The following is a 27,534-nucleotide window of genomic DNA, read 5'->3' as shown; positions in this document are numbered from 1 at the left end:
AACATTTCACGATTTAAACTTCGGAGCAGGGGTCCGAAAATCGCACTTAAAATTTTTGGACCTTCGGACCTCACAACACCTTTTGCGATTTTGCCATATTTAGAAATTTCGGCCCCAGGGTCTGAAAATGATGCTTAAAGTGAATTTCGGACCTTGAAACACTTTTGGCAACTGTTAACCTTTTCAACTTTTGGCTTCTGGGTCCGAAATTGAGCAGATGGAATATAACATTTAAGTATTTATACTTTAAGTTATATTCCATATATACTTTCAGGATGTTTGAGAGTGGTTTCGGCCCTCCAGGAGTTATATTGCAAATTCTAGTTTTTGGAGGTTTCCTCAGTTTTCAGAGTTAGCCAAATTTCAGGATCAGGGAATTCCAGACTTAGCCAAATTTCAGGATCAGGACAGAAAGGCACAAACTGGGGGTCCCTGTCCAAGACAGGGATGGGTGTGCGATTCGCACAACAGGTAGTCACAGTAAGGTGCCCAGGAAGCCTATTCTTCATAGGCCCAAGGGAAGCACCCTTGTACCCCCTTGGCCTTATGGGACTCCCTAGTCTTAAACCATGAGGTGGTGTGCCTATGAGATCACCCCAACACCGTTATCCTAACTGTAATTCCTCCCCCTTCCATCATACCAGCAACACTCAGAATATGTGATTCATTAGATGGATAATGATATAGTGAATTTGTAGAGTACTAACCAGTATAAATATGCATAATGTCTACATGATAATCAGAAAACATATACATGTTGTATGCAGATACATTATCATAAATATTGCCTCAAGATTCTATGTGTATGTCAATAGGGATGCATACCGATTGTTCTTATTTACTGAACTCTGGAAGTGCTTAGTATATTATCTCCTGTTGATGTGTCTTTTAGACACAATCAAACACAGAATAAAATACCCAAAGGTACCTTATGCTCTCTTGAACAAAATTTCCTCAAATGCTGAAGATTTCGCTTAAGGAACAATCGAGGCAACTCCAAGGTTCTGGTATGTAGGTTCTCTACATGTGGTAAGCACCAGTGTTCGTTGTGTTTGTTGTTTCACCAAGGGGCCTTACGTACTTTCTATGAAAGTTGGTTCTTGCAACTACTGAACCAACGAGGAACAAGATTTTCCTAAAACTAACCGATGTTTCAAAAAAAAAGACAAAAGATAAGGGATTAGAGAGGACTGTGTTAAACTAAGCCTATGAATGACTAAATGGAGGGAAATCTTAGTGAAACTCTACCAATTTCAGTATTGCCACAGAACAACAACTCTACTGGAATCGGTGCGATCTTCTAAGGGAATTCAAAGATTTTCAAATCATTCATGAAAATAGATACCATCAATAGAGTGCATATCAACACTCGTGTAGTGATTGAACTTTAAACAATTTCAATATTTCCAGTTGACCACATAGGGCGCATTTACAATCAGTAAGAGGCTAGTGGTTTGGACTATCAGCTTCACTAAAAGATCAAGCACAACATTTATCACTCAATCTAACTCTAACATCTAAATACTATCTTCAATAAAGTGATTCAAGAAGATGAACAACCATGCAAGAAGCCACAAAGGTTGCAATAAAACACCATAACTTCAATGTTTCATTAATCTCATAGCAAAATATAACAACAATTGTTCAACTTTCTCTCTTCACCAAATTTGCACTTTCTATGAATAACTACTCTTCTTCTCTGCTAAATTAACATTCTCCCTACAAATGAAATGAGTGAGAGCTTATATAGCATTCTCAAATACAATGAATGGCCCAGATTTAAAGAAGATCATTTTGACACCTAAACCCTAATTAGGGTTTGTTACAAAAATAACCCTATTTAGATAAGCATTATCATAACATAGCCAATAGAAATTGGCACGAATAACGAGGAAGCATCCTCCAATAGGGATTGAATTGCCACATCATTTCATAACAACTTTTCATCTAGAATTTTGTTCCCTTTTCCTTGTTCCTTTCTGGCATATTCAATGAATCTGGATGTAATCCCTTCAATGTCTGCAATGGGAATCTCGGACAGGTTCTTCATTCGTTCCTCCAAGTGAAGGACCTCATCAAAGGCCGCAAGAAGAGTCAACTCCCTTCCGTGCTCCAGCTCTTTTGTTCTCTCAATCATGAACATAGTAGTATACATCTGATCTCGTTGCTCTTATGTGGTCATGTTGTCCTCTCTACAAAAGATGACCTTGATCTTGTCCTGCAACTCTTGTATATGCACATCTATTTCAATCTCTATCCTTCAATCAAGGATTGCACATAGGACATCAAACACCTTATCCTAAATAGGATGGATAGTGTCCTCAACTTGGCTGCACATACTATTGATGTCCTTGAATAGAACCTCCTTCATTTGAAGCAAAGTTGACCATTGTAGGAGATTATGAGGCCCACCATCAACTATCCTTTCTTGTGCTAAAACTTGTCCTGATGTCATCCTTACTATTTGCAATACTGGGATGGTAATATCTCTAGTGTGAGTGAATGCATCAACAATTACCACTAGATTATGAATGATCTCAAGGACTTGGATGGCCCTGTGGATTGTTTTCATCATTCTTTCGACAAATTCCTTGGCTACCATGTAGGATCTATCAATCCATGTATCCATGAGTTGGGCTGGGTTCTTCATCTTTTCCACCTGATTTATTGACTCAAGAGGGAGTGCCTGCAAAGGGTGAGACTACTGGATCCTATCACCCTAATGGCTCAGTAAGCTGACTAAAATAATTCCTCCAAGCATTATTCTCCCTTTCCAACCTTTTATTCTTTTCTGTCTCTTCTTTTAGCTTATCATTGACTGCCCTCACTGAATCAATCGCATCTTCCATGGCTTGCTCGGAGGTAAGTGGACCAAGATCAAAAGTCTCCAAATCATATTCTTCCGCCATGATCTCATCATCATACATGTCCACTGCTGGTGTCGCTATCTATATCTTCTGGGAGCTTGTATCATCTCTTATCACCTTGAATATCTTTGTAGCTTTCTTCTTTTCAATCCCCTCTTGAGACTTGCTTAGAAGACTCTCCAAATCAAATACTTGCTCCTCTTCTTCAACTACAACTTCTCTTGTAAGTCTTTCTCTGAGCCAATCTGGAATGGAAGATTTTCCTTCTTTTACTTGCATTTCCTCAGGCAATGGCTGCTCACCTCTAAAAGGGGATGTCGCTTCATCATCATTTCTTTCTTCTTGCTGATCATTATCACAAACTTGGAGAGGAAGAGACTGACTTGATGATTACTGAGGTGTCCTTCCTTTGTCTTGTTTACCATTCTGTATTGTGGACTCATCTATCTCATACACCTTCTCTCTTTGATCCTCTCCTTGACTTATCTCTTTTTCATGTCTAGAGGAAGCACTAGGAGGATGATCAGGATTTACTCTTTGTTTCTTCTTGGATGACTCTCTCTTTTCAGGTCCCTCCTTTCTCTTCAACCCCTTAGAATGAGAAGTGTTCTCACTTGTACTCGCCTCTCGTTCTTCCGTTCTTGTTTCCAAACTGAATGTCATAGCTATGTTTTGTTCCTTCAACTTTTGATGCTAGACATCCACCCATCTGCGAGTACAACTCAAAACTGGATCCATCAATGCTCTCAAGTCTATGACCTCTTGGTCATCCCAATCGATCTTCACTTCTTTGTCTGCTTTCTCATAGGAAGGTTGAAGATATCTGCCAATGTCCTGTTCTTGATCTGCTACTCTATAGATCTTACATTTCTTGATGAGATCGAGGGATAATCGAGAGTGCATCTTTCTCTTTACCTCTACATCATCCTGAACATTCATCCAAAAGTCTTCTACTTGCAATACATGCTTGTACTTCTTCCCTGTAGTTTCTTCCACATGACCATGAGGATCAAAATTATCTCTCGAAGCAAAAGATGTGAATGAATAGAGAGATAGTTCCTTTTCTGCATCTTCAACTGCTTGAAAGTTAGAACAAAGTTCAATTGAATTTCCATGTGAAATAGGTATAGGTATACCATTCCCATGCTTATGTCTTGATGCCTTAGCACACGCTGCCAATTGTCTAGTCACTTCAAGTAGTACTACCCTATCTGTAGGATACCTTGGCAACATATAAGGAGGTAAGGGACATCCATGAATTCCGATGTAGGTGAATTTAGGAAATTGAATGAACCACGCACCATGTTTCTTCACGAGCTCTTGTGCTTCTGGAGACAGTCGTTGATGAAATCCTCCTTGTAGCTTCCTGGTGATATGCATTGTGAAAGTATTGTTGACTAGCTTGTAGTACTTCTTAGGTGGATGATATAATTGGGCATAGGGATCACATTGTTTCGTCCTAAATGTATAGTTGGTGAATGATCAGATAACATAGTATTTCCCACTCGTACCAAGCATTCATGAAACAGAATAATTGTACATCAGAACATAAATGACAAATGATAATAATTAGACCAGAAAGTTGTATCTTTATTCCAATGTCCAGGATTGTCCATACATAATCTCCCTGCCAAGGTTCCAACCAAACAATATATAGACCTGACGGTTGGTCAAGTTGCCAACCGTCACCAACTCCCAACTACCTGACAGGAACCTCTCGGCGACAAACATAACACACTTATAAATATTATTCTTACTAACATACGTTATTTAACCCTAACATTAGCCCCCCAAAAAACGTAGTCGTCTTCCAGATGACTCAGACAAGAGAAACTGAATTATATAAAACATAGCTAAGACCGAGAAGAGGGAGGAGGCATCCCTGTAGTGGCCGCAGGAGGAGGTTGCAGTCCGGCCTGAAGTTTTAGGTTCTTTTCCGCCAGCAGCTGTCGTTCCCGTGCTTTCTTTACCATGTGAGCAGCTTCCAGTAGCTTTTTATCTTTCTGTTCCAGCTGTAAGGTGAGCTCTGCCACTTGGGCTGCTAATGCCTCCAAGTCACCCGTACCTGTTTTTGCTAGTACCGTACTGGTTTCTGCCTCCAAGTCACTCGTACCAGTTTCTGCTGGTACCGTACCGATTTTTGTTGTTACCATACCGGTTTTTGCTGGTACCGTACCAGCACCTGTTGGCACCGTACCAGTTCTGGCTAGCACCATACCAGTTCCCGTTGGCACAGTACTAGTTCTTGCTGGCATCGTACTAGTACATGGTATCGTACCAGTTCTTGTTGTACCAGTTCCTATTGGTAATGTACCAGTGCTTGCTGGAGCCGTACCAGTACCTGTTGGAGCCACACCAGTACTTGCTAGTACCGTACCAATTCTCGTTGTACATGTTCCTACTAGTATCATACCAGTACCAGTTGCAGTCGTACCAGTACTTGTTGGAACCGTACCAGTACCTACTGACAATGTACCAATACCTGTTGATGTTGTACAAGTACCTACTGGTATCGTACCAATGTCTTTCGTGCCAGAACTTGGATATGTCGTACCAATTCCTTGCTCGACCATTCTATCTTTTCCTAGTACGGCCTCCCCTACCACTGTCTGGTCTACCGTATTGGTACCCTCCGTGGTTTTTGACGCCAGTACTGGTTTTTGTGGTAATGATACCCGCCGCTGCGCTGGTGGTTCCCCTTCATTGATTTTTCAGAACAACACCCCTACTGGTCGTACGTCCCCTACAGCGCTGACCACCGTAAGTGCTTCCTGTGGTACCAAGTGTGCCGAAGATAATTTCGAGGGTGTGAATTTTACCCTCGTACTTTTCCATTGAGCCCGTAGTCCTCCCTGTTGCTCCTCCTCTTCCTCTTCTTCGTGCTGCCACGACTCTGTTTCCTCTTCCTCCTTCACAGCTGTGTGTCCTGACAAATGGAACCCCTCATCATCGCTTTCCTGCTCTTCTGTCTCCTCCACCTCCGAATCTTCTGCACTGCTAAGCTCTTCAATCTCCATGGATGTGTCCAGTTTCCTCCATTTTCTTGTCGGATGCGCTGTGTAGTGTACCTGCCAAATCAAATGGGGGTTTGGGGCAACGCCCCTTGCAGGGGTCTGGGGGCAGCGCCCCCAACGGGCTCAAGGGGCAGAGCCCCTTGCGAGGTCGAGGGGCAGGGTTCCGGGGCAGCGCCCAGGGCACGCTCCCTGTCGTAGTACAGGCGGGGTCGAGGGGCAGCGCCCCCGCCGCCAACACCAAATTACAACCTTCAAACCCACACGAAACTCCAAGGCGTGCATCAATTTTCTTCTTTTTTAAGACATCAGGAACAAGGCCAAAGAAGTCAAAATTCTAATCAAGGTGCATTCTCCCATACGGGAATTGTGTTTTATGACTTGTTCTTTCATACAGACTTGTGCTTCTCTCTTGGTTGTACGATGCATAGGTGTGTGGCTTGAGACTCCCTTCATCCAACTCAAAGCTGATGCCTTCGAGTTTTTGATATATTGCTTCCTTGACCGTATGGTATTTCTCCTGTGGTCCGTACGGATTTCTCTTGGTTGTCGTACGGCTTTCGCCTTTGGTTGTCGTACCTGTAGCATGGTCGAACGACATCTCCCTGATTGCATCCCTGTATACCATACGATGCCTCATGTACAATGTCTGTAAGGCTTTCATGTATGTCGTATGATGTCTCTTGTGCCATATCCGCCGTACGGTTTCACCGTACACCGTACCCTTTTCTCCATGTCGTTTATGTCGTACGATGTACGGATCAAATGAACGGACTACACCATACAGAATGGTTGGATGAGTTGCGTCGTACGGGTTGGTTGAACTAGGTACATACGGGTGAGGTACGCCGTATGGGTTGATGCTCTATCGTGCCGCATACGGAATGGTGCTCTGTCGTACATCATACGGACTCCTCACCTTGTCGTATGGAATGGTGCTTCGCGCCTATGTTTCGACCGTACTTGTTGACCGTACAATGTACAGTATTTCTGCTTCTAACATTTTATTGATCTCCTCATTTACTTTGGCTGCGTAATTTTTGTTCATCCTGTACGGCCTCCTTCGTACCAGTTGGGCTCCTGGTACGAGGGTTATACAATGCACGCGTAGCTCCGACGGTACCCGCTTCTAGTCTTTGTAGGTCCAGGCAAAGACGTCTTTATATTCCAGAAATATCTTGAAGGCTGCTGCCTTTAGCACAGGGTTCCAGTCATCTCCTACCAGTATCACCTGTGGTTCTACCTCATTGCCCAGATTAACCTTCTCCACACCCCGTTCCTTGTACTTGATGGGTTTATCTCGTTCAAACTGGTGGGCCGGTGTGTCGTCCATTCTTGCCATTCCTTCTTGGTATCTACCGTACTCCGGGGGAAAGGATTGTTCTTCCATCCCGTCGCTTGATTCTCCTATCTCACATATTTGCAGCATGTGATATTCTGGGTGGAAGACCTCATAGTCCTCCATTTGCCAATGAAAAAGTCCCGCCACTGAACTAGTTCCATCCTCGAAACATCCGTCCAGTTCCAACACTCCTTCCTCGTCGGGCTCTTTCCCTCCTCTGTCTCCATCGAAACCCCACTCCCATTGATTTGAATAATCTAAGTCAGAATCCGACGACGCGAGCTCTTCGCTAACGAACTGGTTCCTTAGATCAATTACATACTTATGGCCGTCGTTCTTGATTGAGAGTGTATTCCTTTTCCAGTTGTGGTTAGCTTTGGCCATGATCAGCCACCCCTTTCCTAGAAGAGCGTCGTACGCTTTCCTTTCTAGTGGAATAACTACATAATCCACAAGGAATTGCTGCATCCCAATTACCACCTTTTGTGCCATGAGGGTACCAAGGGGTTTGATGCTGTGTTAATCCTCACCTACCAGGTGGAAGGCTGGTGGCCAGAGTGTCGGCTTACCAAGGCTTCGCCAAGTTCCCTCCGATAGTACGTTGACTCCGGACCCACCATCAACAATGGTGTTTGTAAGCTTTTGTCCCAATATATCCATCTCTACCACTGCTGGTTTCCGTCTGATGCCCACCATGAGTAGCATAGGGTTCATGGCATCCGTACCAGATTCATTCACCGGGTCCGTACTAGATTTTGCCATCGTTTGGTGTTCCTGACCGAGGGTAGTGTCCCCGGTTACATTTGTCAAAGCCATCCTTAACTGTGGCATGGTCTGTAGAAGGTCAGACACCCGTACGGGTATTGTGGTTTGTAACATCTACTTGATGATAGTTTTCTCTGGTTCCAACCGGACTGGTGTATCGGTAGCCAGATGCAAGGCCCTCTGCTCTCCAGCCATCGCCCGCTCGATATCCGCCCTTGCCTCCTGGAGCCTTTCTTTTTCTATGCGAGGGTCCGGGTACATGGCTTTCTTGTTCTGTAACCTTGTGATTGCCAGTACATCTTCTCTTGATCCTTCCACATCAAGCATGTTCACCCCTTTTTGTTTTGGACAATCTATGTCCTCGTGATTTCCTGTACCGCACCATCTACACAGCAAACTTCCTATATCACCTCCGTTTTGGCATTCTCGGGCAAAGTGACCCCATTCGTTGCACTTCCTACACTGAATCATGGGTTGCCCCTTCCCGTCGTATTGAATTTTGCTCCTTGGTATGTTATTATTGGATCTGTTGTTACCCCGCCAATTATTTCTGTACCCTCCAGGTGAGGCGTCAGAGTTTGTTGTTGGCTTCAGCAGTGTCGCCGGCGGTGTGGTTTGGTCGGGTTGGGAGTAGAGCACTTGTGTGCTCCGTGCTTTCAATTTGTACGGGCATTCCTTAGTGGAATGTCCCGTTACTTGGCAGATGTCACAGAAAACTTTACGGGGACAACTTCCTTTAGTGTGTCCTTCAGTCTTGCAGTCAGTACACCATAGTTCTTTTCCTTCCCTATCACTTTCTTTGTCACCTTTTAACTCCTCCATCATCCTCATCATATCCTTCCGGAGAGCTTGCACTATTCTGGATCCTCCATCGCTGTGTTGTGACGTTTTCACACATCGCCCCATTGCAAATGGGGACCCATGTTTTTTTTGCTCGTTTTGCTCGTTTTCGCTTTGCTTTTTTAGGGTTTTGTTAGTTTGTTAGTTGTCTGGATTTAGGGTCAAGCCTTAGGGTTTTAATTATCGTCTTTTCGGACCAAAATCCAGTCGCTTTTGGGAGCTTTTTGAATTTCCTTTTCTAGAATGCAAATTTTGAATGCAATGAATTCGCCAAAATGGTCTAATTTTCAATTGGAATGTTGATGCAGAGCTTAAATTTGTCTAAGTGTTGAAGATGAAATGTGAATTTTTGTCCAATTGAATATTTTTTTTGACCAAATTTTGACATTTTTGATTTTTGATCCTAGGCATCTCAAATGATTTGTTTTTGCCTTGTGAAGTGATAAAATGTGTAAAATCATGTTATTTTGGCCTGTAGGAGCAAAATCGCTCCTGTCCCTCAGTGAAGGACGGGAGCTCGTTTTCAAATATTTTACTATTCCTGCAGGGTCAAGATGAATTACGAATTGGAAGTGATGGAGAAAGGCGAGATCTTTCCATTGAATATAAATTGAAGATTTTCATGAGCACAGAAATGCCTCCAGGGGAAAGATCGCTCCTGTCCCTCAGTGAAGGACCGGAGCTACAAATTCAATTTCGCCTTGTCCTTGCAAGATTTTGATGACTTAATGATTTGAGGACGTCCAAAGGAAGATGCTTTGCCAAATGAATATAATTTGAGATGCAAAAACGAAGGAGAATGACCTATATTGACCAAATCGCTCCTGTCCCTCTCCAAGGGACCAGGGCGAGGTACCTTGTAGCTCTCGTCCCTCTCCCAGGGACCAGAGCGATTTCCTTCATTATGCAAAATCCAGACAAAGGTCAAGGCAAGTTTACGTTCAAAAACAAGGAAAAACATGAGATAAATGCGTTGAATATAAATTGAAGATTTTTGGGACGTCCATAACAGTGCTAATTGCCTAAATCGCTCCTGTCCCTCAGTGAAGGACCGGAGCTACAAATCCAATTTTGCTTTGTCCTTGCAAGATTTTAACGTCTTGACGATGTGAGAAGGTCCAAAGAGGTACATTTTATCAAATGAATATAACTTGAAGTGCTGTCGGGGAGATCACATGGATAAGCAAGTCCGGCTTGAGTGAGGTCCTGATCCTGAAATTTGGCTAAGTCTGGAATGCCCTGATCCTGAATTTGACTAAGTCTAGAAACTGAAAAAACCTCCAAAAACTAGATTTTGCAATATAACTCCTGGAGGTCTGAAACCACTCTCAAACATCCTGAAAGTATATATGGAATATAACTTAAAGTATAAGAAAGAAGAAACATAGAAGGAAATGTCACTTATACTTAAATGTTATATTCCATTAAAATTGTCCTGATTGAGAGTGCGAAAAGTCAAATTTCGCTCGTGTCCTTCTCCAAGGGTCCAGAGCGAAATGCGCTCGTGTCCCTCTCCAAGGGACCAAGGCAAATCGCTCGTGTCCCTCACCAAGGGACCAGAGCGAAAATGCTTAGTTGAGCCATTCCTGACCTTGTTTGGACGAATCGAGACATCAAAGGCATGGTGAAGGACGAAATGAGCATGATAGAACATCCAGACTTGATCAAAAAACAATGAAATGATGAAGTTTTGCCTAGAGGGTCAAATTCGCTCCTGTCCCTCACTGAAGGACCAGAGCGAAGTTCTTCATAAGGTACGATCTGGGCAAAGATCAAGCAAATTTTATGTTCGAAGGCAAGAAAGGAGGTCAATCGAACCCGTTGAAGACAAATTGAAGATTATCAAACGTCAACAAAGGACCAAAATGCTTAAGTTCGCTCCTGTCCCTCAGGAAGGGACCAGAGCGATTTTTGTTGTAGATGATTTTCTCGCCAAATTTCAACCGATCTCAAGGCATGAATGAATGAAAGGAGGCATTGCGAATCCGTTGAATATAATTTTCGAAGGTGATGAAGTGAAATGAGGCCCACAAGAGCAAAATCGCTCCTGTCCCTCAGTCAGGGACCAGGGCGATGAGGTACGTATCTTCCCACTTTTTCATTTTTGGGCGCTAAACAAACATTTTTTAAATTTATTTAAATGCTGGAAAAAAATCGATATTTAATTAAAAGCATTTAAATAGCGCATGGTATGTATTTATTAATTATTTTTTGCCTTTGTAAAAAATCGAAATTTATTAATTAAAAATAAAGGCATTTAATAATTAATTATTAATTTAATAAAAATCAAAAGGGAGCGCTTGGGTTTATTTTGTCAAGGTCGGCCTTTATTATTTATTTAAAAATCGTTTTAATTGCTATATTTTGCAAAAAGTCGGCCTAAGGTCAATATGAAGGTGAGCGCCTATAAAGGAAGGTGTTTATTTCATTTTCACATCATCATTTATCATCTCTCATATGCAACTTGGAGAAGGCAAAAGAGGAGCGAATTTCATACAAAGGAAGGGCGAAATTATCATTCAAGAAGAGGAGCGAATTCAATCAAAGGTGGTGCGAAATTACTATCCAAAGGAGAGGCGAACTTGAAGTTTCCATTTGAGCGAAGTTGCCTAGGACGTCAAAGACATATCAAAGATGGCGAAATTGCTAACTTGAAGAGGAAATCACGTCCAAGACTTGAAGGGTGGCGAAGTTGATAAGAGGAACGTTCTTTTGAAGATCACATCAAGACTATCGAATTTCAAATTTTGCCTAGGCGAATTCCTTTATTTTGCATTCTAGAGTTAGGCTCTCAAGAGAGGTATGGCGATATGGATTTATTGTAGCTTAAATTTTGAAATTTTGAAATTTTGTTTTTCCTTAGCTCAATCGTTTTTTAGGAAATGATTAATAAAGGACTTATCATTAAGTTTCCTAAAAAATTGCTCTCTAATTTATGTTATGTATTGCAAAATCATGGTACTAATTTTGAAATGTTGTGTAGGCATCAAATGGAGGTCTCTTCAAGGAAAATCAAGCCGGATCCAGGACGGTCTTCGCCAGGACGGTCTTCGCCGGGACGGTCTTAGCCAGGACATGGGCGACCTCTTTCAATCCAGCGTTCCAAGGCGAGGTACATCGTCATCCTGCACATCAAGGACAAAAGGAGTTAGAACAAGAGTTAATTAAAGATAGCCTCTCAACGACATCAAATTGAATATCTAGCAAGCTTCAAGTGTCAGATGAGGTGGCGTCCTAGTCATCATTTCTCCAATCAGTGAAGTCCATCTTAGCATGTCCAGATTCAATGTACTTAACTCATGGAAGGTGGCACAAACTCCGATGTACCTACCCCGGCTATCCATTGGTCGATTTTTCTAAAAGGGACATGTGTCCAAGCAATACAATTTTATCATTGGTCAAGCATTAAATGTTATGTAATGGTTGTAACAAACCCTAATTAGGGTTTTCATTGTAAAATCTTGGCCATTGATCTTGAATTGATCTAAGCCATCAAATTGTATTGTGGGCACTATATAAGCCCAGGCATTTCATTTTGTAAGGGTTAATTTTAGATGATTAGAGAGAGAGTTGTAAATAGTTGGAAGAGTTAGAATATAGTTGATAGAGTAGCAATTAGAGTAGAATAGGAGGACAAGGCAAGAAATTGTTGCCATTGATTGTAAACAAACTCCATTTTCATTGAAGTAATGGTGAAATATGTCGTTTTCTTGCAATTTGCATGGTTTCTTGTTGAGTCTTCAATCTTAGATGGTAGATAATTAGATGAATGGAGGAAATGTGCTTGATTGATGGTGAAATTCATATATCCATACTACTAGCAATTTGTTGATTGCAAATTTGCCTTGCGTAGTCAACTGGAATCATTCAGCTTAAGCTCAATTTCAATTTGTCGCCTCTTCATTGATATGCATCAACTTGGATGGTATCTATGCCTGCGGTGATGATTTGAACATCATAAAGCTCCCTTAGAAGATCGCACTAGTCTTGTGTAGATGTTCCATTGATGTCAAAACAAGATCTAGTTAGAGTTTTGTCAAAAATCAAATCATTGCTCCTACATTCTTAGTATTAGGATTAGATCCTCTCTTCGCCCTTATCCTTTTTCCATTTTTTTCAAATCTAAGTTAGTAAGAGCCTGTGTCCAGCAAAGCAGATCGGAAGTTCAATGTAAGTCCCCTTGTGATTCCAGCAAATCACATCATACCACTGGAGCTTGTCCACACGTGGAGACCCCACTAAAAGAACCTTGGAGTCTACCTAACTGATCCTTTACGCGAATCTTCAGCAGTTAGAGACTATTTTCTCAAGAGAGGATAAGATGCCCTTAGGTATTTTATTCTGTGTATGATGGTGTACAAAATACACGTCAACACGCTGTCGTCTGTGCTGTCACCATCGTTGGTTCGTCGCTTCCCTCGAGATGTCTTGTTTTCACTTTCAATATCCATGGCGCGGTTGTAGGCTTCATCATACGATGGCAGAGGGACCACTTTCATCGTCCTTCTCAGGGATGGTACCAATCCTTCCATGAACCACCGCTTCTTGAGGCCATCTGCCGACTGATTCTCCATTTTGTTAAGTAGTTCCCTCAGGCTTCTGTTATATGCGCGCACACTTTCATTTTTTCCTTGTTTGGTGTTGTAAATTTCTGCCACAATTTCGTTGTCATCCCGTAGGAGTTTGAATTCTTCCTCGAAGGCCTTCCTCAGATTGCTCCAGGACATTTTATGCTGAGCATCGAGGTCTATGTACCAGTCAATAGCTATTTCTCGTAGAGTGGCCGGAAATGCCTTCACCCAGTAGTCCCGGTCATCCTGGCCATTTGCTTCCCAGATGGTTACGCATGTCTTGCAATGTCATACGGGGTCCTCTGACCCATCGCCCATGAATTTTGGAAGTTTTTGTTTCTCCGGGGTGTGCGCCATCGTTCTTTTCTGTGCGGTTTTATGCAGTGCCTGGAAATGGCTATATGCCGGAAAGGTACTATGTGTCCGGAGGGTACCGTATGCTCTTGGTCTGGTTGGGCCCCTGCCAACCAGGCTTTGGTCACCTTCACTTCTATAGTCCCTCCTTCCCGGGCTTTCTGGATCCAATCTTCCTATTTCGATTCTCTCCGACAAGGACAAGTTTTTAATGCCAGACGTTGCTTCGAAAATAGTGGCGATTTCCTTGTGCTGGTCTCGTATTGCCTCCTCTCCTTGTTCGGAAAATTCCGATTGGGTGCTTTGTGATTCGGCTCTGGAGTCTTCTTCACTTGACGTCGAGTGTGGGGCCTAGTCAGCGAGATCTTCCTCCGCTACGTCTGGAAGTGGTAGGTTCTTGGCGACCTCGGCCAACTCCTTCCACGTACATGGTTTTGGCCTCTCCCGACTACGACTCCGACTCACACTCCGACTTCTGTTGTGCTCCGGACTCCTCGAGTCGGCAACTTCTCTTAGTCATCATCTCTTGTTAGCCTATTCTTTTATACGGAGAGATCTCCGTACAGTTCCTTCGTTTACTCCTTCGGTAGTAGTGGTACATCTGTCTTTGTTCGGCCGTAGGGGCATCAAGTGCCAGAGGTATGGCGCCGACTGGCCTCCCTCTCCTCTTCCTCCCTACGACTCCGTTCCTCGTACTGTCGGAGAACTTGTTGCCGCCGAAGTTCCTTTGTCGTTTCCTCCCTTTGGTCTTGGAGTGCAATCAAATTTCTGGCGAGTAACCTTGGAATACTCCTGAGTAGGTCAAAGACAGGGGTGCTGACAGTGAGTTCACCACGTACCGTGCCTTCCGAGACGGCTCTCTCCTGAGCCTCTCGCTGCACGTACTGCGTGATCGACACGTCCCACAACTCCAGCAAGTCTGTCGTCAACTGATCCTCTCGTTCCTATTCCGCGGTACTCTCTTCGTGCTTGTCGCTGTCCACAACAATTAATTGTTGGTTAAACGGTCGGCCCATTAATTGCTTCCACCTGCCGCCATAGTTATCTCTAGGTTCGTTCAGGCAACGGCGCCAAAATGTTTCATCCTAAATGTATAGTTGGTGAATGATCGGATAACACAGTATTTCCCGCTCGTACCAAGCATTCATGAAACAGAATAATTGTACATCAGAACATAAATGACAAATGATAATAATTAGACCAGAAAGTTGTATCTTTATTCCAATGTCCAGGATTGTCCATACATAATCTCCCTGCTGAGGTTCCACCCAAACAATATATAGACCCGACGGGTGGTCAAGTTGCCAACCGTCACCAACTCCCAACTACCCGACAAGAACCTTTTGGCGACAAACATAAACATAAACATAACACACTTATAAATATTATTCTTACTAGCATACGTTATTTACCCCTAACACACATACTCTTATCTCTCCAAGCCCTCTCCCAACAACGCCTCTGTGTGGTAGTCTCTCATACTAATAACATCTGGCTAGAGAATATATAACATATGAGCTCATGTGGAATGATTTAGTAGGGGCTAACCTTCTCAACTGCACGTCTAGGTTGTTACTGATAATCCTGGCCCAATTGAACATCCCTTTCCCTTGAACGATCACTTGTATAAAGAAGAACATCCACTTGTCGAAAAAGAAGGCTTGAGAGGCACCTACAACTCGATTAAGCATGGTTATCAAGTCTCTGAATTCTTCTTGGAAATCAATTTTGTGAGGTGTATTGGGTATCTTATTCAGGCGAGGCCTACTTTTGAGCAAACAATTCTTATTGACGAAATTTAGACAAGTATCAAGATCATCTTCGTAGATAGACTTGGCTCCTTCTAGGCTCTTGTAAATCATATCTCTCTGATTTGGAAGATGAAAAGCTTCACTTATAGCTCCCTTTGAGAGATAGGTGAGGACAGTCCCATCCTTGGCCACAATTGTCATTGAATGCAAATCATAGTGCTTGGCACATTTGATCATTAGCTCATGACACCTGATTGCGGGAGGGAAACCTGCTGCCTTGATGATTCCATTCTCAATTATCTTCTTGGCTATGGGTGATGGCTTGCCGATGTAAGGTGCTTCTCGAAACTTCTTCACATTGAAGTTTCCTAAGTTGGTGTCTCCGACATTGCTCCACTTGGACGTGATCCTCGTCTCCAAGTCATCACTCCTTTGATCTTCCTTAATGAGGGCTTGCCGAGTAGAGGATCCGCTTGCCTTGGGGTTTGCCATTTATCACCTATATAGATACCTTAAGTTAGGGTTTTAAAGGGATAGGTCACAAGTATGATCAATTCAAGACCTTAAAATGACAACTATGCCTATACTATGAACTTCAATTTGAAAATCAAAAGAATAAGCTTTAAAATTACAAATTTTCAAATCGACATCACATATGAATCAAGCTATATCATGAAGACTTAACTTCTCAAAAATAATTGATATTGAACTGAATCAGATCTTCATGAAAACTCCCTCAAATAAATCGGATTGCACATACCTTAATCTTGATTTCAAAGATATTGACCTGAAAAAGATGGGTAAACGGTAAGTTGCTGTTGAATTCACCTCCCTTCCAAGTGATGCTTTCACAAGATAGCTTCCTTAAACAATTCAGACCTGCACCTTAAATATATCAGAGTCTCTTTAGAAGGATCAGTATTCTCTAAACTTACCCTCCCAAATCTGAAGCTTACCTCTCCACTCACCAATTTAGCTACTAAATCTGTCTTTAAGAAGATGCCTTGGCGAATAAAAAAAATATGAAGACTGCTGATAGGTCTGGAATTTGCTTCTTTACTGTTGAAAGTTTCCTCTCATTAATCTGCTTTTATTACACCAGGTATAGGCTAAGAAAAGATCACTATCATGCCTTTGGAATTCGCTTTCATGAATATATAAAATTTGGCCTTTGCACTTGTCAAGTCTGGATTTCTCCTTCCAACTGCTGAGTATCGCCCTCTCAATCTGCTCTTAAATTCGCCTTAAAGAAAATTTGTTTGAATGAATGATAAATGGTCAATGATCAATCCTCCTTTATAGGTGCCTTCATGGGGAGATGTGCTTTCTAGATGAAAGCTGACTTGAATAAAACCCATCGCATTTCCTTTAACTTGGCCGACTTTCTAACCAAAATTTCAAACTTGTTTTGGCGCCAAAAAGGTGAAATTGGTTTATCAATGCATCAATGTTCCTTAGCCAATTTGTTTGCTCCTAGGCCGACTTGCATCTAGCCTCTTATCCATTTAGTCTTTACCATACGCTTTTGCCCTTTTTCCTTAAGAGGTATATGTGTTTAACAACAACATCGCTTGTGTACCTTAGAGAGGGACATGAGCGAAATTCCCTTCTTCAATGCATTTCGCTTTGGTACCTTGGGAAGGGTCCTGAGCGAATTTAGCCTTTTTGCCCGATTCTTCTTCTATTTCTCATGATTTCGTCCTAGACTTGACCTTTGAAATCTTTTCCCATCAACATCATGTTATTTTACCCTCAAAATCTACTCCAAGCGAGATACATTCAATGTCTTAGGTGGAGTATTATGTCCTTCCAAGAAGTTCGCTCATGTACCTTTGGAAGGGTCAAGAGCGAAATTCTTCCTTTGGTCATTACTTTGCCTTGAACTTAACTTTTCCAACCCTCTTCTTATCATGATTATGTCAACTCGCCTCTATCTTAGCTTAAAACAAGATCCTTTTAGTGCATTAGGCGAAATAGGGAGTCCTTCTAAGGATTTCGCTCTTGTACCTTTGGAAGAGTCAGGAGCGAAATTCTTCCTCTAGACTCTATTCATACTCAATTTGCCTAGGACTTGTCTTTTCCACCCTCCTTCTATCACCATCAAGTCGATTCGCCCTCAATTTAGCTTTGGATACGATTCGTTCAATGTCTTAGGTGGGAAAATAGGATCTTTCAAAGATTTCGCTCCTGACCCTTAGAGAGGATCAGGAGCGAATTTGAGGGATTGGGTTTAGACATCAATCAATCATACAATCTTCATCCTTACCCACGTTGCCTTAGTCTAAGATCATTCTAACAAGTCACCTTTAGGTTTCCTTGCTCAAATTTTGGGTCAAGGAGCAAATCTTAACAAATTCGCTTAGGTACCTTTGGAAGGTACATGACCTCAAGAGGAATCCGCTCTGGACCCTTTGGAAGGGTCAGGAGCGAAATTTGCTTCTTGGCTAAAATTTCTCTCATTTTGGTCTTCATGTTTGCTTCAGTTCATTTATAAGGCATGGATAGATCATTCTTCCTTCAATTGAGGCCTGGAAGCAAGGGTTATAGTCCAAGTTAGGACCAAGAGAGGTTCTTAGGAGAATTTGCTCCGGACCCTTTGGAAGGGTCAGGAGCGAAATTCTTCTTTAAGCTCAAATTTCAAATTTCTTCATTGTCCGAGTGTATTCAATTCGCTTTCAAGGCACTTTTCAAGGCATTAATACATTAATCCTCTCTCAATCACGCCATAGGAACAAAGACTTTAACCTAAACAAGGAGCAAATATATGTTTTAGGAGAATTAGCTCATGTACCTTTGGAAGGGTCAGGAGCAAAATTCTTCTTTAAGCTCAAACTCTTACTCTTTTCAAGGTTCAAAGGCATTCTACTAGGTCTCAATTCACTTTCAATTCATCAAAATTCTTCCAATCGCCATGGGGCAAGGCTTTCAACTCAAACTAGGCGTAAGAAAGGATTCTAAGGAATTCGCTCCTGTACCTTTGGAAGGGTCAGGAGCGAATTTGACTTTTGAGCTCAAATTCTTATCTTTCCAAGGCTAAGTTTGTTCAAAGGTACCTCCAAGGGTGGACTCAAGCTAATTTCTTTCCAATTCCTGCCTTTCTAGAATGAGATTTTATCCAAATTAGGAGTGCAAAGAGAGTTTAGGAGGAATTCGCTCCTGTACCTTTGGAAGGGTCAGGAGCGAATTTGACATTTAAGTCCAAATTCTTAACTCTCTCTCAAATTTTCAAATCTATCTCTCACAATTACACTCCTCCAAAGAGATAGGCAAGTGTATTTGCACCAAACAAGGTCTTGAAGCATAAGAATCCATCCCAAATTAGGGTAATGATCTCTTTCTTAAGAGATTCGCTCCTGTACCTTTGGAAGGGTCAGGAGCGATTTTGACAGTCTTTCAATCAACTTGCCCTTGCTAGCCTTCATCGTTCGTGCCTACACTTCGATTATTGCTTCGTCATATCAACTCAAACTCCATAGAAGACAATACTTTGGCCTAGCAACTTACAACTTGACCCACATCCTTGACTCATTTGGACTCAAACTCTCAAGACCTCCTTTACAAAATAACATTCTTTGACTCTCTAAGGCAAGGTCTTGCTAAAATTCACATCAAGACTCTAGGCATAGAACTATGACTTCCCCATTCGTAGGCCAAACTCAGCCCTAAAAGTAACCCTAGGGACAATTATGAGGCAAGCTCTTCAAAAGAAACCCCAATTTACCTAACCTAGGCCATCACTAATTCACTCAAAACACTTAACAAGCAGAAAAAAGACAAGCAAAGAGAAAGCAAGACCCAAAAAAAGAGGGGTCCCCATTTTGATGGGGCAATGTGTGAGATGGTCACAACATCTCCTTATTCTGCACTTCTGATTTCCCCAAATTATCCCCTCTCAAATGAGGCTCTCTTCTCCCTTTTATACCTCATATTTGGGAGAGTCACAACTTATCATTTCATGCCTTTTGTCCATTCATTAACTTAATTAAATTTTTAATTATGTTTAATTATATTCTTTTATATTTTTATTTTTATTGTTTTTTGTTCTTTTAAATTTTGATTTTATTATTAATATTTACCACTAAATTCTATTTCAAAGTGGGAACATTACACAAAAAAGGTGCAGAGAAGGTTCAAAGACAATGTGATTGACCTTGATGACATAGATCCATATTCAAATTGAATTGCTGATGATGTAAAAAGGCTTTAGCAGCTCCTCTTTTTTGATGAAAAGTTAGCTTAAATTGAAAGAGAATCAGCAAAATAAGCAGTAGTTATAATGGCATAAGAGGAGGTAGAAGGCAAGGCCAAGGCATCAATTGGAGCTTCATTGGATGTGGCTGCTCATAATATGCCTGAGAAAGATATTCTTCATCAAGTGGAATCAATGGCTGTTCATAATATGCCTGAAAAAAATATTAATAGGCATTTGTAATTTTTGATCATATGAAAATGATGCATCACAAACTTCTTTGTTGATCTATGAATGGATGAAAAACTACTTTCAATTCTTTAAAATCAATTTTTTGCATGTCTTTTAAGATTATTTTTTTAATGTGTTGTTTAATGTTTTAAAATTTTGCTAAGTTTTCACTGAGTCAGCAAGTTCAAGTCAAATTTGGGCCCATTAAGTTTTTCCAAGCGAATTTTTAAACCATGTATATAAACACATGGTATGAATGATATGATAGAGGAATCCCTAAAAGTTGTTGGTCAATATCATAAAAGAGATAAATGACCAAGTACATTAAAGTGGCCATAAGTAGTCCTAAAGGATATCTTCATGATTTGGGAACTTCAAAATCAATGTATATAATACAGTACAGCAATGCCGATTGATGGTCTGTACTTATCTAGTACTGCATTGGGGGGAGGGCCCACTCAAATGTTTGTGAATCTCATACAATCCATCTACTAAATTTGAACTAAATAAATTGGCTAATCAATCCATGTTTTGAATCGAAAGAATGCTTCCATTTAATCGTTGTTGCAACAAAGAAGTACCTGTTTTTCACACTCTCTTGCTCTGACTTCTTGTTCTTTGAATTTCTGTTCAGCAAGTTGAATCTACATGGTACAATTTCAAAAAAAATAATTTAAACATCTAAAAATAAATTGAATAACTGGGGAAAAGATAGATGATAGATTGAATAATCATTAGCTCCATTTGGACAACCTATACCAAATTTCTCAAACTTGAGAAAAAAATGAACAAGCTTAGTCAAGGACTAGGACAGTAAAGTACGTAACATCATTATAACTGCCTACAACAAACCTTGTAAAGAAGCTTTTCCTTCTCCTCTTTCAGGAGATCAACCTGGCAAGTTTAGTAAAAATCAGCAATAAATGTAATGATTTAAATGGGAATAGATGTCCCTTTCCACAGAAACAAGAAAAGAAAAAGTTCTTATGCAATTGAAAAAAAAAACACGTTTAGCTAATTACTATCATTTTATACAACCTATAGCTAATAGAAGAAACTTGTTAAAAATTGTTGAAAGCAGATTTGAAGTCTTAATCTGAAACTATTCTCAGTGCATATGGTCTGATACAGAAAATTAAAATAATTTCACACAAATTATGAAGCTTACCTCATCATGAAGGGTGGAAACCTCCCGTAGTTTGTCACTTTCTCGAAATTTCACATGTCGAAAATGTGCTGAATATCTGCCAAAAAGAGTCAGTGCCAATGGAATCAAATGTGTGCACACTCTTTAATCATTTGATGTAAAAGTTTAAATTTTTTTCTGTGACCTAGAATGACACATAAGCATATATTTATTTGCATAGTTAGGTTTTTGTATCCTAGTTATAGAAGCAATATAGTGTATATCATTATGTAGAACTACACATACCCATATGATAAAATCAACAATGTTATCTTCAACTAATAAAAGGTAATTTTAGTTTCATATAGCTAATAGAATGTGCAACTCAAGCATTTATTTTATCTCAAGCAACAGAAAACGATGATTGTAGCATTGATATAAAAAAATTAATATATCCAGCTGATTATATATCAAGGATTTGTTGCAATATTATAATCATAAAACTATTGTAATATGTTTATAATAATTCACAAAATTTATTAGCATAAATGATTATCATAATAGATGGTTACAGTCAATTGTATAATTAGGTAGTTGGTCAGGTATACTTACCTGGTTGATTAATTAGCAACTATTATTTTTGTATATACTTGTGCCCCTCAACAATAAAGATTGTACATTGCCTTGCTCCAAATTCAATTTGGCATTACAGCAATATACTATCCATTTTCCTATTGTTTACACTCATATCCGATAAAATGAATACTTAAAATAATGAACAAAATTAATAATGCATATCAAATAAAGGAGTAAAAGTTATCTTTATTCACACATGAATTTATTACAAAATTAGAACCCAGATGGTTAGCCAACAAGTAAATTCAATTCAACTAAACTATATTGCTTTCCTTGATGATACAAAACTTATTTAAAGGACCAAATAGTTGCCAAGAGAAGCAGAACCATCAACTAACTCTTATAACCACCCGGATTGACAAACAATCAATACATAGTCAGATAAACCATGTTATCAAAACATAAAAATAGGCATTGTACACTAATTGAAGAAAACAATTTTTTACCAATTTAACACTATAGCAATCACATTAACATCATTTACTCAACATCAATAATTATGCATGTGAGAAGTGTTAATTTTAAAGCAATTAGGTGTTAATTTGATCAATTTGAATATAATCAGACTATGTATAAATAATGACAGTAATAAAACACAAGAAACAAGAACAGTAACAGCAATAAACACAAGACACCAATACCCTGGGAAAACCTCCCTCCTGGATGTGAAAAACCCAGCCTCAAACTTTAAGATGTATTATATCAATGGTAGGCAATTACAATGTAACAGACTTATCTCTGATTGCTGTTCTAACAGCAAGTTGCCATGATGATAGATGATGCAGCCCTAATCAGTAGATGACCAAAGGAGTGAAACAACAGAAGGTGTCTTTAACAGCCTGAATCAGAATCTTGACAACTTGATAAGCCCTTGGAGTTCGCCAAAATGCAGACCAGCAGAAGGTGTCTAAGGATAGCAGAATAGATCGCATAAAATGGAGGAGCAGAGATAGGAAGAGCAGATCGCTATTATGCAATGTTATGAATTGTGTTTAACTTCATCTTGAAGTTGTTATGTATATACCCTTCTCTTGGCGAAAATCTCCTTAGGTCGGCTTGCAACAATTTATTGTTTATATTAATATTTACCACGTTAGACTTTAGGTCCAGTCCAATGCCTTAGCACGTTACATTTTGGGCCCAGCCCTATTACATATTAAATTGCCTTTTCCCACGCCACATTTGGGTCTAGCCCAATAAATGGTTACATTGAAATAATACATGTGTGTGTGATTTATATGATCCGAACTTAGCTAATATTTTCAACACTCCCTCTTAGCTAAGGAGGATAACTACCACATGTCATGATCCATTCATGACTTTTACCTTGCATTGCTCGCAAGAGTGAATGTACAAGCTTCATAGAGTATACCTGTAGTAAAACTCATAAATATCATGAACTCATTTCATGATGACCATCTTACATTGCCCGCAGAGGATGGTCCCCCCTTGCATTGCCCGCAGAGGGTGGAAGAGGTTTTTACACCTCAGCCTTCTCCCAGAGAAGGATATACTGTCACCTTGCATTGTCCGCAGAGGGTGACTCCACCTTGCATTGCCCGCAGAGGATGGAAGATGCAAACCGAATTGCATCACTAAGATTGAGACTCCCTCTCAATCAATGCTGAGTTCTCCACCATTCCAAGCTTCTCTCTGAAGTACTCAAACTTCACCCGAGCTAGAGGCTTGGTGAGAATATCAGAAACCTGTTCATCGGTGCTGATATATTTCACCTGGATAGCACCTCGTTGTGCCATATCACGAATATAATGATAATGAGTTTCCACATGTTTTGACCTATCATGAAACACTAGATTGTTAGACATTTTAATACAACTCTGGTTATCACAATAAATAACAGTGGATTCCCATGGTTGTCCAAACAACCCAGCAAGAAGCTTGCGAAGCCAAACTGCTTCTTTAGTTGCCACACTTGAGGCAATATATTCAGCTTCTGCAGTACTTAGTGCAACTGAGGACTGTTTCCTACTGGCCCAAGAGATAATAGCGGAACCCAAGCTGAAATAGATTCCTGAAGTGCTTTTTCTGTTAGTAACACTTCTAGCCCAATCGGAATCAAAGTAGCCTTCCAAGTTGATTGTCGAGTTGATTGAGTACTTCAAAGTTCAGTCCATGGCCAATAGTTCCTCGCAAATACCTCAGGATGTGCTTGGCTACCACCAAGTGAACATGCTTTGGCTAGTTCATGAATTGGCTAAGTGTACTCACTGCATAACAGATATCTGGTCTAGTGTTGACTAGATATATCAAGGATCCAATCAGCTGCCTGTACTCTGAGGGATCTGCAAAATCAAAGTTAGCTACAGAAATACTCAACTTCTTCAAGTTAGTTTCCATAGGAGTAGTCTATAGGTTTACAATCCATCATACCAAATCTTTTCAATATATCAACAGTATATTTTCCTTGACTTAGAATAATTTCATTAGGTCTTTTCCACACTTCTAACCCTATAAAGTAATGCATAAGACCTAAATCCTTCATTTCAAATTCAGTAGCTGATTCTTTCTTACACCTAATGATGAGACTGTCTTCACCAGTTAGAAATAAATCATCAACATATAAAACCAGAATTAACATTGCATCATTAAATACTTTAAAGTAGATGTTAGGATCAACATCATTTTTAGAAAATCTTAGACTAACTAGATGCCTATCACTTCTTTCATACCAAGCTCTAGGAGCTTGCTTGAGGCCGTAGAGAGCTTTCTTTAATCTGCATACATGAGTTTCTCTATTATGGATCTCATAACCTTCAGGTTGTTCAATATAGACTTCTTCCTCAATAACACCATTAAGGAAGACAGTCTTTAAATCCATTTGATGTAATTTCCAACCTTTGGCTGCAGCAATAGCTATAATAGTTCTAATAGAAGTATACCTAGCAACATGAGAAAATGTTTCTTCATAATCTATGCCTTCCTTTTGAGAAAAACCACGAGCTACAAACCTAGCTTTATATTTCTCTATACTACCATCAATAGCATGTTTAATTTTAAACAACCATTTAGAGGAAACAACAGACTTACCTTTAGGTCTAGGCACAACATCCCAGACATCATTCTTGATGATGGATTGATACTCTTCCTCCATAGCTAGCTCTTAAGCTTGTTAGCTCATAGCTTCTTCTGTACAGGATGGTTCAGACTCAATGATGTTGCACATCATTGTAGCATAGTTAGAGAGCTTCTGAGGTCTCTTACTTTCTCTGAAAGTACCACTAGGAACTAAAAAATTTTCTGCATCTTGAATTGTGCTTCTAACCCGAAGTGGTTTTTTCTTGCTAACTGCAATATCTCTAGGTCCATCAATTGGAACCAGAGGCTCGGGAGGATCATCATGCTCAATAGGTTCAGGAGGCTCAATAGACTCCCTCTAAATCTTAGGGTTAGTATCAATATCCATAATTTGATTATCATTAACTTCTTTATCAATAAGAGAACCCTTAGATTTCTTGAAAGCAATATTTTCTTCAAAGGTGACATCCCTACTTACCTCAATGTACCTTTGTCTAGGAATGTAGATGCGAAATGCCTTGAAAGATTCACTATACCCAACGAGGATACCCTTCTTCCCGGAAGGCTCTAATTTAATCCTCTTTTCCTTTGGCACATGAATGTGGACAGAACTCCCAAAGATCCTTAAGTGGCTGATATCTGGTTTGACTCCTGTGAAGGCTTCCTCGAGAGTTGTGTTCTTCAGAACACGATGAGGACATCTATTATGAATGTACACAACAGTCTTGGATGCTTCAACCCATAAGAAGGTCTGCAGGTCCTGATTGTGACTCATAGCTTTAGCAGCTTCAACAATGGTTAAATTCTTTCGTTCAGCTACACCATTTTGTTGAGGATTGTAGGGAACGCAGAACTCCCTCTTAATTCTTGTTTCTACACAAAAGTCATTGAAGCTACTTGAGGTGTATTCACCTCCATTGTCAGATCTTAACACTTTTATTCTTTTGCCAGACATATTTTCAGCTAGAGCTTTCAATTCTTTAAACCTACTTAACACTTCATCGGATTCTTTAGATTTTAGAAAGTAAATCCAAGTCTTTCTAGAAAAATCATCTATAAATGTAACATAGTATAGAAATCCGCTAGGTGAAGGAACAGACATAGGTCTACATAGATCAGAATGAACAAGTGCTAATTTTTCTTTAGCTCTACTATCACTTTTATGAAATGGACTTTTAGTGTTCTTACCTAATGCACAACCTTTGCAAGCATCATCATGAGATTGATTAAGTTTAGGCATACCGTTAACCATCTTATCAAGTGAAGGAAGTGCCTGATAGTGAAGATAACCGAGCCTTCTATGCCATAGCTCGCTAGATTCAGGAGCTTCATGAATGAGTACTCCAATGGGGTTAGCTAAAAGCTTATACAAACTGTCATATCCATTTCCAATAACACGAGCAGACTTAATGCTAGATTTCTTAGGCCATGCTAGTACTTTACCTTCAAAAAATGCTACTTGATAACCTTTATCTTCTAGGGCAGAAATAGAAATTAGATTCCTCTTAATTCCAGGTACAAATAAGATATCACTAAGATGCAAAGACATACCAGATTCTAAATTTAAGGAGGTGCTACCTGTTGATGTGCTTTTTATGCACATTCAAACACAGAATAAAATACCAAAATATCTTATCCTCTCTTGAACAAAGTTCCCAACTGCTGAAGATCTCGTTGAAGGATCAGTCGGAGTAACTCCAAGGTTTTGTTATGTAGGATCTCTACGTGTGGATAAGCCCTTTGTGGTATGATGTTATTTTGTTGGAATCACAAGGGGACTTACACTTGATGACTAAACATCTGATTTGCTTTGAATATTGCTGGAACACAGGATTTCACTAGCCTAGATTTTTTGAAAAAAGGAAAAAAGGATGAGGGTGAGGAAAGGATTTAATTCTAACACTAAGAATGTAGGAGCAGTGAATGATCTTTGATGAAATTCTAACTAAGTCTTGTTTTGACATCCTAGGACCATCTCCACAAGGTTAGTGCAATCTTCGGAGAAAAGCTTTATGATGTTCAGATCATCACTACAGGCATAGACACCATCAGGTTGATGCATATCAGTGAAGAAGCAACAATTGAAGTTAGGCTTAAGCTGAATGATTCCAGTTGACTACACAAGGCAAGTCTGCAATCAACAAACTGCTAGTAGTATGGATATACAAATTTTACCATCAATCAAACACATTTCTTCCACTCATCTAATAACATGAAATCAAATCTGAGAAGTATAGAGACCATGCAAATTGTTGAATCGACCCATAGATTTCACCATTTCTTCAATGAAGTTTTACAAGCCTTTTACAACAACATCTTGGCAACAATCTTTGCCTTTTCTTTCTATTCTACTCTAATTGCTATACTATTAACTGACTTATTCACTATTTCTAACTATTCACCTAACTCCTGACTAACTATTATTAGCCTTTACAAATGAGGAGCCAGGGCTTATATAGCGCCCTCAATACAAATCGATGGCTCAAATCAACTTGAAATCAATGGCTGAGATCTTACAATGAAAACCCTAATTAGGGTTTGTTACAACAAACTCAATTCTGGCCAATGAAATAATTGTATTGTTTGGACACATGTCTTCTCTGGAATATTCGACCAATAGAGAACAGGGGTAGTGTTGACGTGTATTTTATACACAATCATACACAGAATAAAATACCTAAAGGCATCTTATCCTCTCTTGAGAAAATAGTCTCTAACTGCTGAAGATTCACGTAAAGGATCAGTTAGGTAGACTCCAAGGTTCTTTTAGTGGGGTCTCCACGTGTGGACAAGCTTTTTTAGTGGTATGATGTGA

At 40.1% G+C, this 27,534-nt stretch overlaps 1 protein-coding gene across 5 annotated transcripts in view; it reads right to left on the bottom strand.

Annotated features, from left to right (window-relative positions):
- LOC131062834 (coiled-coil domain-containing protein SCD2) overlaps positions 1–27,534 on the bottom strand; it is a 197,152-nt gene that overhangs the window by 95,012 nt on the left and 74,606 nt on the right. For all 5 annotated transcript variants that reach the window (XR_009110966.2, XM_057996577.2, XM_057996579.2 and 2 more), the window contains exons 3-5: positions 21,090–21,165; positions 20,774–20,815; positions 20,503–20,565 (exon numbers count right to left, since the gene is read on the bottom strand). Coding sequence is in view for 4 of the 5 variants with exons in the window: in XM_057996577.2 (XP_057852560.1) it covers positions 20,503–20,565; positions 20,774–20,815; positions 21,090–21,165 (181 nt within the window). In the remaining variant the exon portion in view is untranslated. The remainder of the gene's footprint in view (positions 1–20,502; positions 20,566–20,773; positions 20,816–21,089; positions 21,166–27,534) is intronic.

This window comes from Cryptomeria japonica, chromosome 10 (assembly GCF_030272615.1).
Source record: "Cryptomeria japonica chromosome 10, Sugi_1.0, whole genome shotgun sequence".
NCBI lineage: Eukaryota > Viridiplantae > Streptophyta > Pinopsida > Cupressales > Cupressaceae > Cryptomeria > Cryptomeria japonica.
Note: the sequence above shows the minus strand (reverse complement) of the source record. Positions and strands in the feature narration are given on the sequence as shown.